This window comes from Thrips palmi, unplaced genomic scaffold, assembly GCF_012932325.1.
Source record: "Thrips palmi isolate BJ-2018 unplaced genomic scaffold, TpBJ-2018v1 HiC_scaffold_19, whole genome shotgun sequence".
Lineage (NCBI taxonomy): Eukaryota > Metazoa > Arthropoda > Insecta > Thysanoptera > Thripidae > Thrips > Thrips palmi.
Window position 1 is genome coordinate 3,999,867 of NW_023144628.1, and position 17,329 is coordinate 4,017,195.

Here is a 17,329-nt window from a genome sequence, read left to right on the forward strand (position 1 = left end):
CACGTAACGCCCGGCACACCGGAAGAAATAGCCAACGGGAAACCGAAAAACCGAGTGAAATTCGTGGTATCGCTCGAATCGAACATGTGAGGGTACCAATGGATTCCGCGTTCGAAGAGGAATTCATTGGTGCCCCCAGGCGACCTTATATCGATATATCGAAGATCGAAGCGAGTCCGAGACTCGTCGAGCTGAACACGCGGGGCGTCACGGGCGTGCTGCGTGCGGCGTCAAAGTACCTTGGGCCGGCCATCATCAGCACGCCGTATTTCACTCGTGTCTATGGGTGGGATTGCCTGCCGCCGCGCCGTGAGTGGTCGCTGCAATCGGCGTCACGGGGCGGGGTGGGGGCGGGGCGTTGCAGCGCTCGTCAAAGCGCTCGTTAAGCATGCAGGGCAATTATTGCGTTGCAGGTGGAAATGGAACGCCGTGTGTTTTACAGCGGCGTGTGCCGTGCCAATGGGGGTTGGCGTGCAGGTGCATATTGGAGTCTTGCCAGGACAAGCTGTGTCCGAGTTTCACATTTTTGAAATACAATATTCCGCGCGGCTCATTGGAATGTAAACAATCCCTTTGGCCTGGTTAATTCAAGACTGACGGCACCGGCGACGGCTCACTATGGGGTGCTACTTTTCCCGCGCTGCACTTTTGCAGTGAATCCTGCCCGCTATCGCCGAGCACCGAGTGAAACACGGTCTCCCCGTCGTCGGTCCAGAGAGAGAAAGAGAGAGAAACTCCGGCGAGTGCACTACACTGGGAAAGGCGCGCCACTCGAAGCGTTTAACCCGCGAGCCGCGCGCCGTTTCGCGACAAAACCATGTTTCACGCGATTCCATTCAAGTTGGCGGTGGCGGGGCGGGGCGGGGCGGGGCGGGGCGGGGCGGGGCGGGCGGGGCGGGGCGGGGCCGCGGTGGACGCGCTGCCTCAATGAGATACAGTCGCAAAACTATCGCAATGCATTCTGATTTCTCTAACGGCTAGGGCCGGATTAAAGCTCGCCCCTTAATGGCCCCCAACAAGTGCGAGATATACGACGCCGGGGCCGCTCGGCCGCTCCATCGCCCGGAGCGCGGAGAGCGCCGCGGAGGGAGAGGAGAGGGTGTCGCTGACCTGCCCCCCCGAGAGCACTGCGAAAATGCATGAACGATGCCAAAATAAACAAGAACACATTTAAAAAAAACTTTCCTGTTTTTTTGTTTTGTTTTTATTTTCAAAAAATCACCTGTTTTATGGCTGTGCGTGGACAAGCTGTCCCTGCACTTTTTTCGACCAGGTGAGAAAAGATAGTAGCGATGGGCCCCAGCACCTACCCCACCACCGCCACCCCACCGCGCGACGACGGCCCTGCCGTGTCACCGTGACGCTCGCTCCATCTCGCTCCCACCCCCTCAATGACCCACCCCTCCCCCACCCCCTCACGCCCCGCGCTGGTCCAGCAACGGCCAACCGATATTTGCGACCGCGCCGCAATTAGTACCATTAAATTTGGCGACCCCTCCCCCCCCCCCCACCTCACAGCCAGAGCACGTCCGAGCGCCCCCCTCTCCCCCCACCCACCATTACCACCCCCCGCCCCCTCAACGCGCCCGTAAGGCTCGTAAGGTGCGACGGGCCACATACACAACACGCCCCCCCCCTCCCCACGCCCGCCGCGCCCCGCCACGCCCCACGCCCGCCAGACACAATCGTTGGCCGCTCACTAGATTCCGCCGGACGCAACGTAAACTTCCTGGCGCGCATGTGTGAGGCCGAGTGTGTGTGTGTGTGTGTGTATCGCGGCCCCGCGGACGGAAGGGCGCATTCCCCACCTAAAGGACACACTCGACGGACGTACACTGCGAAAGAAGAGGCGGCGTTTCGTCCCAGACAGAAACAGTAGCGCAAAATAAAACGGCGCTTTGTTGTCTCCCGGCAGAGTCGGTGTTTCGGAGTCGCTGCTCCGCAGCACGGCGTGGAGGGTGGCGGCGCGGCGGGGCGCGGTCGGGTCGTCGGGATGGCGGTGGCCGAGGCGGTGGTCGCCCCCGGCACTGCCGCAAGGCGCCGTGCGCGCCGTGCCGACTGCGGCGGTGCCGCCGCCACGCCGCCGACGTCCGGGGGGTGATTTCCATTTAGTTTGCCCAGGTATGAGCATATTACGGGCAGGCAGGGCAGGCGCGCGGCGGAAAGCACTGGTCCCTCGTCAGCCATCCGGCTCCGTCTCTCCAGCCCGCTCTCTCTTCTCTGTCTGGTCGGCCTGGCGCGACTGCCTGGCGGCGACGGCGGCGGGGAGGAGGACCCAGAATAAGGGATGGTTATGCCCATCAAAATGACTGTCCAATTACGGCGGGGCGCGTAGTCACCTCACACACGCGCAAACACACACACACAGACACACTCGTGCAGACATACAGGCGTTCAGGGGGTTTCAGTGGAGGGAATGTTGAGAGGGTGCGCTCCCGCACAACGTCTGTGTGTGCGTTGGAGTGCGGCGCCTCACACACACATGCACACACACACACACACACACACGCATCGGTACATGCGCGCGCGGCTTTTGGGCTCCATAATCGGTGACCACTCCCCCACCCCCTCTCGATGAGGCATGGAGTGGTGATAGTACCTCCCCCGCCTCCCCCCCCCCACACACACACACAGACACACACACCAATGCATTGCTTTCATGCAGGCCTGCCGTCTGCCCGGTCTGCCTTGTACCTACACCGTCCGTTCCCGAGGCGAATTCGCGGCGCGAAACGTAAACAAACGCGATATCGGTTAGGTTTCACGCTTCGCACCCACTTCGGAAATAAAATCCGCACTCGTGAAGGCCGGGTCGCGCGATCACAAAACTAACTAACATTTTTGCCGAGCGGATTGAGGAGGCATTTGAAAGGGTCAGCGATGAAAAACAAAGAGTGGAATGGGAAAAATAACGCAGGACGGAGGGCACCGTGGCCGCTCCAGTCGACGCTCCAGTCGAGGCTCCAGTCGAGGCTCCAGTCCGGTGCCGCATTGCGGGTCGAAAAGTCCATGTGACGTACGCTTTGTTTCCAGTAATGAAGCAGCCAACGGCAAACGCGGGCATAGAGCAGCTGCGGCCCGCACCCGGACCCGGGCAGTGCAACCAACCTGCAACAAGGAAACGACCATGCAGTCACAGAAAAACAAAACGAGCTACATTTCCCCGCATTGTTTTCGCTTTCACGTTCGCTGGATGATTGTTTTTGTTAACGTGTGTGGGGTGTGTCCGGGGGGGGGGGGGGGGGGGCGTCTGGTCGCACGGCCGGTAAGGCGTAGCACAGCAGAGATTGGTTCGTTTCAATATTGCTGCGACGCTCGCTCGGGGCGACTCGGCGTCGCGGCGTTTCCCTGCCAAAGCACGCCCCGCCCCACCCCGCCCCGCCCCGCCGTACGCCAATCGCGTCACGTCTCGTCTGGTTGCCACGCAATGCTTACGCTCTTCAGCTCGAGTATTTATCCAGCCCGTCCGGACCAGACCGCCACAGCCGTTGGCACACCGCACCCTCGCCGCCAGCCCTGGGGCGGAATAATTGTCCACAGAACTCGGAGTGGGTGTACCAATGGGTGTACCAGTACCAATGGGTGTGCCAATGAGTGTGCCAATATGGGTCTGTCTACCCCAGCAAATTTCAGGTCGCGAACCGAAAAAGGTTGGAAGTTGGAAACCGCTGGTGTACCCGTGTACCCGCTATCGCGTTTTCAGCAGGACACGGCATTCAGCGTCCAACCGCTGTCACTCAAACACGCGACCCGCCGTCTCTCTCGCACGCGGCACGCCGAGCGGCACGCCAACACGACGCCAAGTTCTTCCCGGGCCCGCTCGGCGCCGCTCGGCGCTCTCTGTGGTTTGGCGCGGGACGCTGGCCAACTTTGACGTGGCGGTGGTCGACCCCCGGTCAGCGGGAGAGGGTCGCGACAGTGACACGCGGAGGAAACGCACGCCCGAAATGCTGTGTTCGTTTGGCACGGTGATGCCGGTGGCCCAGTGCGCTGGAAAGCCCCGATTAAATCGTAAACGCACGCGGTTCGGCGTCGCTTGGCCTTGGCCAGCAGTGACAAGGCGGAGCTCCCACACTCGGCCCACTTCCTCACACACTTTCCGCCCTTTGCGTTCGTTCTTTCTTCCTCCCTTTGGGCCCTTTGGGCAGCACAGCAGGCGAAGCGCCAAGCACTTGTTGCAAATTCGGGCCAGCTGGGGGCGCTTGGCTGCCATGGCTGCCAGTGGCCCGGCCTTCCAGTTCATCGAAATTCCAGGGCACGCAAATCAACGCCTGGAGGGGCAGGCGCGGAGGGGAGGGGGCATTGTTTCAACTTTCGGATCGCCGGGCATTTATCAGGCATCAGCCAGGGTCGGCCACCTCCTAGTCGCGCGGACTTGTTCGAATTGGGGGGGGGGAGGAATCGACCCGAGCTAATCGAAGGAACAGCGCGAGGAACACCGAGAAGAGAGCGCTGCCAATTCGTTTTCGCTCAGCCAATAAGGCGGTGGAAGTGGGGCAGTGCCGGCACTGCTCGGGATGAGGAGGTCGGGCCGTCGGGCCGCCACACTGCAATGGCAGGTGCACTGCCAAGTCGCCCCCTCCTCGTCGCTGCAGCCCGACGCCGGGTTCGGCTCTTCCGCTTCGCTTCCTGTGTTCGGGAGGAGAGAAAACTCCGGCCGAGTCTGGCACCACCTCCAGCTCCTCCGGCCGAGAGCCATCAGATAGCCGCGCCGGCGCTGCGTCTTGGGCCACCCCCACGGCACCGGAGATACTCGAATCTCAATAACGAGGCTGGGCCGGGTCGCGGGAATCGCTACCATGTTACTCACATTAACGAGCCGGGGCCCAGATAAGGACGCTTTCCCAATGTCCCTTGAACAATATGGCCGGCGACCAAGTGAAAGCTCTGCCGGCCTGAAAGAAAGGGGGAGGGGGAGGGGTGATAGATGGCTTGAAGGAGAGGGGGAGGGGAGGGGGGTCGCAGCGCCCCGCGACCGCACAAAAGGGCTTCTTGTCATCACGAGTGGGTTATATATTTGGCTCCGAGGTTGCGCCCGGGCCGGGCCTGGCCGTGCCGAGCCGCGCCCGCGGAACGATGGCGGCACAGCGGCACAGCGATGGCACAGCGCGGCGACGGTACAATGGGAGGGTGGGAGGGAAAGGACTGGAGGGACCGGGGAAGGGAATCCGCCTAAGACGTCCCGGCCGACCCGGCCGCGACCGCCCCGCGCGGTTATAGGGGCACCGCGATGACGCATTCGGGGCGAGCGGCGCGGTGAAAGGACCGAAAGCACCCCGACACTGCACGCTGCGCGCACACTGCTGCAGGGCCCGGCTGACGTCGCCCTGCGCGGTGTCGGCCCAAAGCCCCCCCCCCCCCTAAGCGGGGCGCGTTTTAAGTCGCCCGGGCCGGGAAGCCGGCGCCAGCTTATACGGTGTGCCCGACGGGACACCGGGGCGACGGGGTGGCCGACAGGGAGGCAGGGCAACAGGCCAAGGGGATGACACACGGGCCGCTCTGACGCCCCGGCCGGACCAGCGTGCTTGTGAAAAGGAACAGACGCGAGCTGGTCGGGAGAGGGAGAGGGAGAGGGAGAGAGCGGGGGGGGGGGGGGGGGGGGTAGGAGGAAGGGGCACACGATGGTTGCGCTGGGCCGCAGCAGCAGTCCCCAAGCCTGCTTGCTAGCACCGCTGGCTGGCTGGCTGGCTTCGTTATCTCAGGTGATGACGAAAAAAGGACAACGACGCGCAAGAAACGAGGAAAAAAAGAGAGAACCGTGTTTTCCTCCTTTTTTTTCGTTTTCCTTTTTTCCACGCGGCCATGCCGCCACGCGCCACGCCTAGTGCCGCCCGCTGCGCCGGCTCTCCTGTGGAAAAATGGAAATATCTCGTGGGTCTTGTAAACAAGCGGTGTGTGTGTGTGTGTGTGTGTGTGTGTGTCGCAGCAACAAAACTGGAGGGCCGCAGACAAATAGGGGCGTGCCGGGCGGCACCCACGTGGCCGACGTGGAGGGACGCGACCACGCCACTGCCCACGCGCCCGCACGGCGCCCCGCCCGCACACTTCAGCGCGATGGTTATCGCCATTACGCCACACCTTTCCGAAAGCCCGCGGCTCGCGGCCCGCGGCCAGTCCACAGTGTACACGATAAAAGTTTGCGCACTCAAAGTTTTGAAAACCGGCCCCGTTTTGATTATTAATAATTAGGGAGCGCGGGGCACAGTGGTACAGCGCCTGCTGCCATCCCCCCCCCCTCTCTCTCACTGGCCCGCGCCACTATTCTCTCTGTCTGGATAAAATAAATGTAGCGACAGCTTTGGCCACCGGGACGGGCCGGGGCGGGGCGGCCCGCGCGATATGGTTTGTGACGTGATGCATCCATTGTCTCGCTGTCGCGGACGCGGGGCGGGGCGGGGCGTTCGTGTCACATTGTGCGCGCCGGAAGGACATTCTACACCACAAACCAGATTTGGCGCGCGCGCTCGCCCCGCTGTGTGCGTGTGTGTGTGTGTGTGTGTAGGGGGGGGGTGAGTGTTGAGTGTGTGTGTGTCTAGCGGCATCAATTGGAAAGGGCTGTTCCGGCCGCTCGGCCCTACAAAGGCCGTTCGAGTGATACTCGTGCCGGCCTTTGTAGCGCTGCTGCCGCTGCCGCCGGACACAACAACAAAAGGCAACATAACTCCCTCCGTTCTTTCCCCCAGAGGCACTGCACCGTCCGCGAGTCTGGTCCGCCAAGTCGGGCGCATACGGCATGGCGGGCCGGATCGGCAGAGACGGGCAGAGCCTCGGCAGAGCCGCATTCGGTGGCTCGGCCGCGCCGCTCGCTCGGAAGAGAGACACAGCGCCGCTTACATAATTCAAAGCCTGCGTCTCCGCTACGCGCTCCAGGCTCCATGCGCCCGCTCTTTCTACTTGGCAGAGCGTCACAGATCAAACTATTTATTTTTTTATCGTTTTGCTTGAGTAGCCGCGTTGCCAATCCGGACACAGCCTAAGCGCCCTTGCACAAACGGCAAACACAGCAGGCCCGAGCGAGCAGGCCCGAGGGCCCCGGAGGGGGCGTTGCGACAACCGCCACTGTGGCCGAGGCCGCCCGCGGAGCCGGCGGCGAGCCAGGCAGCCAGCCAGGCAGGCAGACTCCACAGCCATCACGATCGCGGCGTGCGGTCACCTGCCTCCGCTCCGCTCCACTCCCGTAATAGGCCGCGTGATAGACAGCGGCCCCTCCAGCGGCGAGGGGGGGGGGCAGTGCGCTGCCTGAGCTCGCTGCCACGGCGGACACAGACATCATCGTCAATAAGTGAGGCACTGAGGCACAGGCGGTTGCCTGCCTGCCTGCCTGCGACCCGACGCGGCGCCACAGACCCCCCCCCCCCCCGCCAGCATCGTGACCCCGCGGGTGGATTTCCGCCGCGGCAGGCCCCAGCGATTCGTGTCCATGTCTGCGACAAAGTGCTGCACCGAGGAAAACAATTAGCGCAGGGCTGTGTTCGTTTTCCTGGGACTAGAAAGCCGCCTTGCCTGCCGCTCACTGCCCTTTTCATACATATTGCCCGTCCGCGCTCTGATCCTTTCCCGTCCTGCTAGCACTCTCACGCACGGCGTGGCCACTTCGCCACCCTCTCAGCAGGAAGAGAAAAAAAAATCCCACCGGAAGGGCTGCCAACGCAATCGATGGCTCGCTGGCCTATCCGCCAAGTGGTGCCAACTGACACAGTGGCCGGGCAAAAACAATTCTAAAGAAAGGTGGAAACGTTAGAAAAGAAAACTAAAACGGGATGGGCGGCCGAGGCCCGGCAGGCCCGGCACCTGCAGCTGGCAAGGAGCTTAGGGCTTCTCGGTCGTGCGCCCTCCTTTTTCAGCCCCCTTTCTAAGGCCGCCGTCGACCGATTTTTTTCGGGGATCATAAATGTGACGAGTCCTCGGGAAAGTCCTTGACAAATTCATGGCGAATCCTTAGAAAAGACTTTCCCCCTTACATTTTCTTTGTGTTCGAGGTTTCGCCGAGATCCTCTCTGCGGCCGTCGCTGCCAGCCCGGCTGGGCCACTACAAGTGCAGCACAGCCGTTTCGAAACCGTTTCTTCGTCCGTTTAAGGAAAAAACGTGAGAAGAAAAAAACTTGTTTAAATTCTAATCACCGGCGCGGCGGGCATTTCGTTGGCCGTAAAATGGCTGCAGCGTGTGTGCAATTCATATCGCGCACTACGCCGTAAAAATGGGGGATTTAATTAGAGCGACAAGGGCCACGCTTTACGCGAGTCAGGCGCCAAATCCGAGGGGCGCGGGGGCGGGGCGCGGGCGGGGGCGGGGCGGGGCGGGGCGGGGCGGGGCGGGGCGGGGCGGGGGTGGACTCAGGGCGCAGCTGCACTGAGCTACTCGCGTCACCGGCCCGGCCCCTCCAAGGACCCCTCCAAGGGCCCCAATGAAAAGCAGCAGTGACGGCCGAAAAATGAGACCCCCGCGGCGCGGCAAGCCCCGCCAAGCCCCGCCAAGCCCACGGACTCTGTTGAGACGCGACACACGTCCCGGTCCGCAAACGAGACTCGCATGCCACGCATGACGGTCAGCGGACCCATGTCCGATCCGTTTGAACACAACGCGCTTTTCGGAACGTTCCCACAGAGCTTGCAAACGTTGTGTCCGGCCGGGCGGGCGTGGCTGGCTGGGCCTTCTGGACCGTGCCGTCACACCGTGGCGCGGCTCGCTGTGACGCCGTGGCGCCGCTGTGATGAAAACAGCGGAAAGGACTTGATTACATCGCGAGCGAGCATCGGCCCGCCTCGGGGACTACACTGGGCTTGGAGCGGGGCGGCGGGCGGGGCGGCGCGCTTGGGCTCCAACTGTCTCGTTTTTCACGCTGCAATGTTATTATGTATTTGAGAGGTTTCATTACTCCTGGAGCGGAGCGAAAGCAGCCCAGAAAATAACAGGAAGCAAGGGCGAGCGTCCTTGCTCCCGCGCGGCGCGCGCTGCCGTGACCTGGGTGCACATGAGGCGGTGAGGCAGCCCCAGGCACGCACGGCACGGCACGGCACTGCAAGGCCCGCGTCACCGGAACCGACCGCCCCGCAGCACCGGCAGCACCACCGCCAGCGCCAAGCCGCCACCCGCCACCCTCGCCGGCCGGGCCTTGCCGCCCGGGCGTGCCCTACCCTACCCCAACAAGAGGGATATTTTATTTACCCCAAGTTGCGTGCGCGCTCAAATCACCAGCGAAACTTTATTTTCCTTCCCCCTGTTCGCAGTGTGGAGAGAATGCCGGGAGGAGAGTGCCGAGAGGAGCACTGTGGATGAACACGAACCGTCTTCGCAAACTGCGGCGGCCGCTCTCTCCCTCTCCGTTAAAAATAACACTGGCCGGCCGGAGCAGGGGGAGCGGCGGCGGGCGGAGGGCGGTGAGAAGACCAAATAGTCGTTTTCGTCCGTAAAAAGGTGGCGGTGGGCCCCGAGCGCGGCACAAGGGTTTTTAATCCTTTCGGCACACGGGGCGACGCAAACAGCAAGCTCGGGGTGGGGCGGGGTGCGGTGGGTGCGGTGGTGGGGTGGGGCGTAGGGCGAGCGGCACGGGGCGCAGAACCAGTTTAGGGGCGCACTTAAGCCTTTCTGGGAGCACACCCCAAGCTTGGCGTGTGTGGTGCCCGGGGTGGCCCGGTGTGGCCCGGGGTGGGGGAGCGGCCCGGTGTGGCCCCGCTGGGGGCTCAGTGCATGAGTCAGACGAAGATAGGCCCACCGAGGAAGGGGAAGGAAGCTATCCAGGCTCTGCGGTGACGACGCACGCGCCACGGGAAAAAAAGGAGTGAGAAACAAATAATGGGGTCACAAAGAAAAATGCTTCTCAAATTTTGGTGGGCAGTTCTCCAGCAGAGGCACACCGCTTTCTCGATCGAGAATATTTACTTCGATCTCCTCCGTACAATACAAAAACATCCCGAGACCAGTGGGAATGGAGAGGGAGAAGTGCGTTTACCTCTTCGACAAACAATTTGGAGCTCGCACGCACGCGATTAGAAACAACAACTCCTGCAACGACACCGGTGTAGCCCGGGGTCCTATCCCCCTCCCCTCCCCTATAATTGAAATAAGCTTGTTGCGCGCTTTGCTCTGCGGTCGGCCGGCTCGGCCCAGGGTCTGCGGCAAGGCGTGCCCTAGGCGTGGACGCCCTAGGCGGGCCTTTGTCGCCCTTGGCCTCTCCGCTGGTGGCGACGACGGGCTGACAGGGACTGGACGTCCTGGACGCTACGCGACGATACGCGACGCTGCGGCACACAGTGCGGGCTGTGTTGTGTCCGTCCACCCCCCGGCCGGCCGGCCGGCCCACAGTGACGTATGCGAGTCGCCACTCCCCTTGACCTGTGGACGCCCTGCTCCGCCCTGCAGGGCCCTGCTCCCCCGCCAAAACACGGCCGATGAAACATGCACGCGCACGCACACACTGCGAGTCGCTTGCAACAGTCGCCGTGTTGTGTCTTTGTCGGGCGGAGCGCTGCGCCGCGTCTCGCGTCAGACAGCAGGCTTTGCGGCCCCGGCCCGCCCAGTCCTGCCACCGCTGCGGCTTGCGGCGCGCACCAATCCGGACACCTGGAGCAGAAACCGCAGAACGAGGCGTGGCGCCGCGACCCCTGCGCCTGGCACCGACCGCGCCCGCGTGACGCGGGAGTAACAACAGAATTAGACCCAAGGCGTGTGCGTGTGTGTGTGTCTGTGTGAGCGGGCCGCGCGGTGGAGGATGAAGTGGTGAGCGCGAAGGGCCCTTCGCCACCCTTCACCGCGTCCATCTATCCGCGCTGCTTCGACACGGGGGCGACAACAACAGGGCTTCCTCCAACTCCCTGGCGCGCGCTCGAGCACGCTCAAGCAGCCACTCAAGTACGGCGTCGGCAACACTCGAGACCCCCCAAGGCCGGCGAGGCCGCCAGGCAGGCCGCCAGGCAGGCCGCCAGGCAGGCCGGCCGGCACAATGAGGCGCGAAGCGGGAAACCGTGGCGGCGTGGTGGCGTCCAGCAAGGATTAGGGCGTCGACGACGCCTGGGGCCGACGGGCCGACACCGGAACCGAGTCGAACACCGCGGGGAACACTACACCTGCAGCGCGCTGCGCCACACCGCCAGACCACCACACCGCAAGCCGAAGCTCGCCTTACCCACGGCCACCTGCGACGCGAACCTCAGGGAAAAACCCGGGCCAACTGAAAAACCGAAAAGACTACACCTGTTAAAGTTTACGAACTTTTTTGTGGTTTAGAATTAATCCGCGCCCAAATTAATGGCCGGCTGTGTCGCGACCCCCCCCCCCTGCCCCCTAAAAAGAGGGGGTGGGGGTGGGAACGAAGTAGTGGTACCCGTTTGGCAGTGTGGGCGTGGGCCAGGCGTGGGGCTGCCAGAAACAAAGGCAAGCCCACTGCTAATGAGGGCTTGCTGGCATTGGCGTTCGGACCGCCCCGCTCCGCCCCGCCCCGCGCCGCCACGGCATGACTGCGTGCTTCATTAATTCATTGAGCGTCAGGTGCGCCGGACGTTGAGTTGTCACGTGCTTAGCGAAAGAGAGCCCCGCCGAGGATGACGATTTGAAAAAAATAAAAAAATATAATGAAATAATAAAAAAGAAAGGGAGCGCGTCGGGGCGCGAGGCAGGCGGGAGTGGAATGCAAATTAAATATTTCGTTAATTGAATGGCTAAATATTAAATCTCTGGGCCTGCTCTGCGATTGGACACCGCTACGTATGTGCGCGCTCGCTTGTTTTTGAGTGGGGGGGGGCATGGTCAGTTTCCGGGAAATGCAAAGGCATTATTCGCACGCGGGAAAATGCACACTTTTTGAAAACCGCAACGATATATAGTTCCTAACAGAAGACAATGGTGTAAGCTGCCGTATGCACACGGCTGAACGGGCGTGCGCGAGCCCTAGGCGGGGCTGATGGATTGTCGATGTCGCGCAGGCACGATAAGCAAATTATATCGACGGACAAGGGCGCGCCACGCCACGGCGGCGACATGGACATCGCCATTAGAGGACAGCACGAAAATGGATTAGCAGTTGTTGCATTGTTTTCGGGTTGGACTTTCGCCGACACGAATCGAAGCGGCGAGCTAAGAGCCACACAGGAAAAGAAAGGCGCGAAAAAAAGACACGACGAAGTTGAAAACAGAGAGCTTTCTCTTTGGTGACATTCTGATCCAAACCGACGGTTTTAACGTCTAATAGACATCAATAGTTCTTGAAAACCCGAAAAATAGATAAAACTGGCGGAAAAGTGACGCGCGGAACACGCGAAGGAGAAGCGCGTGAGGGGCGGGGAAGGGGGAGGCATCTCGGAGGCATGCTTATGTCAATTCTTATCGCCGCGCCGCGCGGCAGGTTTGCGCGGCAAACACAGGCGACACGCACCGCGCGGACGGCCAGCCAGGCAGGCAGGCGGTCAGGCGGGCAGGCAGGGCAGGCAGGCCAGGGATGCGTGATTTGGTGACTCAGACATCAGCACGACGCTTTTGATTGCCCCGTCAGATACGAACGTATCGACAGCGAAAGGAGAGGGGGGCGGCACGCGGCCCGGCGGTTTTCGTGCGCTCGCTTTCCGAAAATGAAAACCCGCCCGCCGCAAAACCCTGCTGCACTGCCAAAAAAGAATATTTTTTCACTTCAATTTTAAAATATGGCATCAAAAGTGACTTGCAAGAGAGCCGTCACGCCGTGACTGCACATATAGATCCTGAAATCTGCAATGCGATAGTATAGGCAATTTGCAGTGCAACCGGGCTTAAGTAGGCGGAGGGTGCGACACAAACCTCCCCTGAAGGCAAATCCTGGGTACGTGCCGGTCGAGTACAACCCGTTCATAAAATAGCCGCCCCTCCCCGACCGCCTCATCAACACATCGTCCACGCCAGGTACACCCGGGTACACCTACGGGCACCCTGCCGGCACCCGGCCGGCACCCTGCCGGCGCGTGTTCGCTCAACCTCCTTCCCCCGCCTCCCCCCCGCCACGCTCCCCGACACGCTGGCCGCCCTGGGAGGGAGTGAGAGGGAGGGAGAGAGCACGACACAAGACCCCTCCCGGTCATAAAGTGCAACCGCCACAAACTGCACCGCAGCGTCATGCGCAGGGACTGCCGCCATGGCCGCCACGGCCGCGATGCCCCAGTGCAGCACAGTGCAGCTGCAGAGCGAAAAGAGCTTGACCGAAGGCGCCTTATTTCGTTGCCGTGGTGAGGGGAATGAGGTGAGTGGGGTGGGTGGGGGTTCGGCCCCGAATTGAAAAGATATTGCTCAGTCGGAAAAGGGGGCGGGGGGGGGGGGGGGGTAGCCTGAGCAGCGAATCATCTCCATCCGATTCCGCGCCGGTTCCGCGCACTCGCAGGCCAAGCCAGCCGTGCGGTTTCCACAAGGAGGGACGCACGAATAATGCGCCAACGCGGCGAGCTGCAGCCGGGCCGGGCCGAGGGCCGAGGTCCGCGACGTGCTGGGGAGTGCAGGGCGCAGGGCCGCGGGGCCGCGCGGACGCAGGGCCGAAGGGACGCGCGAAAAGGGCGCCGAGGGAGGGCGCCCGAGGGCGGCAACGTGCGGCCCTTAGGGCTTTGATCGCTAGCCCAGCAAGAGGTCGCCCTTCCCCGCTCTCCGCCGCCCCGCCCCGCCGCCCCGCTGCGCGCTGCGCCGTCCCTGAGTGGATCTGGCTGGATGGATCAACGCCCACACATAAGTCGCCCACGCGCACCCCACTGCCACGCCGTCAAAGTCCGGAACCCCGGAACCCCGGATCCCAAGAAACCCTCGCCGAGGCCCCGGCCGGGGCGCTGCCGCTGCGCAGCACTGCGCTGAAATGAAGCAGTTCGGGGCGATGCAAGCGGGGGCTTGGCGGGAGCCGCTCATATGGAAGACTTGTCTCAGCGGGGGCCCTGGCGGCCATGGCGGCACTGGTGGCTGTAGACTCCACTGTAAGCAGCGGCAGCGCCATTGCCGCGATTCCTCGCCACCACGGCGGGGATTTAGACAGCGAGCAACTTGGCTCCTCGCGCTTGGCGGCGGCCGCGTCCTCGGCGCGTCCTCGGCGCGTCCTTGCCGTGCGTGTTGCTGCGCATTTATTGCTCCATCAAAACACGCGGCCCGGGCCGCCCCGCCCCGCCACGCCCTCCGCACTACGTCGATTTGCGCCTCGGCCTTCTCCGAACGCAAATAAAAGGAAGGCGGGCCGTCTCCGCAAACAAGGCGCGGACTGGCGCGGCGTTGACACGTGTGCCAGATATCTCGCGAGGGAAGGAGGAAAAAAAGTAATGGGAAAAACGCCCTTCGACCGGGGATTCGAACCCGCGCGTCCCAGGCGTGTGATCGCTCTCACTTTAGCATACACGCCGCCTCGCGGCGCCCAGCGCGTTGTGGCCACCGTGACTGCTCGTTTCTGCGCTTCAAAGAAAAATCGATCCAAAATTGCGGCTGACCGCCGTGCCGGCCAGCCGCGCCCGGGCCCCGCCCGCCGTCCTCGACCCCAGGGCGGGCCCAGGGTGGTTCCAGGGCGGGCCCAGGGCGGGCCCAGGCACGCCGTCGTGCAGCGCGCCCTTCGGGGCCGGCAGGGCCGGCGGGGCGGCGGGCCCCCAAGGGTTGGCTGCCCGCCCGGCCCGAATCGCGTCCGCCGTGTCCGCCACGTGGTTTCGATTTCTCGAGTCCGAGCACGGCGATGGATGCACGGCACACTGGAGGAAGGGGCTGCCGGCTGCCGCCTGCATGACTGGGCTTCCAATCTTGCGCCTCGCGGCCTCGCGCTCCGCTTCTTGGAGGAGCCGCCGCCTCGCGCTGCCGGACGCGGTGGCGCGTGGCGGCCGAGACTGCGCACACTGCGCACAAGCCAATCTGGCCGGGCGACCCTCCGCCCTCGGGCCAGGCTGCCCGGGCCAGGCCGCTGAAGGTCGTCTTCGTCGCCACCTGCCTGCCGGGCTGCCGGGCTGGGGCGTCTTACCGGGCGTCCGCAGGGCGTCCGCAGCGCGCTTGCCTGGCATTGCCTGGCATCCAGACAAAGGACGAACTGAGTAATTCCGGGCCCAAGTTTTTGGCCCGCCTGCCCCTGGGCCGCCCGCCTTTCGCCTGCATGTGGCGGACTTGGCGGCCGCGGAGGGGGAGGGGGTCATGGGGGCCCCGGGGGGCACGGCGGCGGCGGCGCGGGGCTGGCTCACTCGGCCCCTCTAACTGAATTCCAAGTTGTAGGCGTGCCGCTGGTTTCCTGTCAACTGCTTTACCAAGAGGTTCTCTTTGCAAGAATGGCGCTCCCAGCATTCCCACGGCGCAAACGAGAGGACCTCGTCTAGCCCGCCCCGCTCCGCCGCGCCCCGCCGCGCCCCGCCCGTCTCCGGTGATGCGGTTTCGGCCCACAGCCCGTCCCTGCCCCGGGGCCCTCCCATCCCCATCCGCCTCCGTCAACTTTCCGTCCCGGCTGAATTTCAACACACGAAACCGCGGCCAAACACGCGCCGCCCCGCCCAGGCGCCCGGGCCAGGCGAGGAGGGGTCGGCCCGGACGGTCCGGTCTGGATTCCATCGCCGACAATCGCCTTTATGCGGAGGGTCAGGCCGGACTAGTTTGGCGCTAGTTCGCCACCGACAGGCGCGGCCGGCGCGGCCAGCGCGGCCAAGGGCACCGCTCATTTAGGGCCACCCATACGGGAGGCCGAGCAAGGGCGCAAAGACCGGCTGCCTTCCGCCCAGCCAGGTGAACTCCGAAAACGGGCCGGGCCCTGGGGTGAGGCAGGAAGATTCGCTTTGTTTGCCAACAGTCGAGCCACTGAGTGAAGTGCTTCATGCAGGGCCATGCAGGCCCGCGAGTCACTCAGGACAGCGCGGTGGAGAGTTCGCAAAGACAAACAAAAGTCCGCGACGCTCGGCACAGGTGGGGACTCGAACCCGCGCCTACCTTGTGCCAGAAGCAAGACGAGCAGCGCGCCGAGCCACGCGGCCCGCGGCGCGGCCGCCTCCATCCTGGACGTCCTGGACGCGGCGTCGACGGCGAGGTGCTCAGCGTCCTGGTCGCTGCATCCTCGTCGAGCACGTCGAAAGCATCCTCGCGCAGCAGCACAAGCTCTTCGGCAGGCCCACCGCAAATCCTCGGGGCGCACACCCACACACTCACTCACGCACACACACGCACGTGGCCGCTCGGCACTACTCGGCACGCTCCACCGCGCACGCCGTATGATTCACCGACGCGTTGTTGCCGCGCCGCCAACAACTGCAGTTTGGACTGCGCCGCTGCGCCGCTGCCGCTGCGTCTCGCGCGGCAAGGCGGGCAAGGCGGCCAGGCAGCAAGGCGCTTCCGCCAGCAAGTCCCGGTGAGTTACGGCGGTCCTATGTAAAGCAGCGCCAGCCGCACCGCGGTCTTAACGTCCCCATGCCGGCGGCAACATCAACACCGACAACAGCAACGCGCCGCGCACGGCCGCCAACAACAACAACAAGGGGGGCGGCCCTGGCGGCGCGAGCTGCAGCACGACGCGGAGCTCGGCGGACGGCCCTGGCGGCCTGGCGACGCGCGGCGCGGAGCGGCGGGGTGTTGCCGGCTCGGGGGTGGCGAGCGAACTGAGCGCCGTGCCGCCCCGTCGCGCGAGCCACCCCAACCCCAGCCGCCGCGCTGCCCCCGCACGGCCCCACCCCACCCCGTCGTCAGTCTGGTCAGAGTATTTACCGCTAGTAAGTGTGAAATCTAGCTCCCCTTGGTTTCGCGAGGCGCCACCTAAGGGGACGGGCCGCGCGGGGGAAGGGGGAGGGGGTGGGTCTGGGAGGCAAACACGCGAGCGAGGCCCCCTGGCGAGCCCTGTCCGTCAACGGATGGCAGCGAATCGACAACGTCGACAACTCACCGCCGAGGCCGCCACACTGCCACGCCAGACACCGGGGCGACTGGCGAGTCGTCGGTGGCATGCACGCCGACAGCGACTCAGACATGAACCCGAAAAAACTGGCGACAAATTCATCCACTCGCGACAGTCTTTACTTAATAAAAGCACACACACACACACACACACACACACACACACTCGCCCTGCCTCATCATCGTGCCGCTCCCTCGAGGCGCCTCATTACAAAAATGGCGCGCGTGTCGCGTACAGTGTGGGTACGGCGTACACGGCGACACGGCGTACATGCGTGCCGAGACTCCACTAAAAGGCACTCGCGCTGACGGCCCGGAGCCTCGGCGCCTCGCTGGCCTCGCCTGGCCTCGCCCTGCCGACGGCCTCACCTGCGCCCCGGGCCCCGGCGCGGCCGCACAGTGTGCCCGCCGCGAGGCGCGAGGCCCTGCAGTGTAGGCCCTGCGCTCTAAATCAGCGCGGCCTCCGAGACTCCGACGCGGGCGACGCCATGGCGACGG

At 63.7% G+C, this 17,329-nt stretch overlaps 1 protein-coding gene across 1 annotated transcript in view; it reads right to left on the minus strand.

Moving 5' to 3' along the window:
• Positions 1-16,427, minus strand: part of LOC117645884 — a 147,835-nt gene extending 131,408 nt beyond the window's left edge. Inside the window, exon 1 of the mRNA XM_034386425.1 lies at positions 15,878-16,427. Coding sequence (XP_034242316.1) covers positions 15,878-15,941 — 64 coding nt within the window. The 5' untranslated portion in view covers positions 15,942-16,427. The remainder of the gene's footprint in view (positions 1-15,877) is intronic.
• Positions 16,428-17,329: the final 902 nt, after the last annotated feature.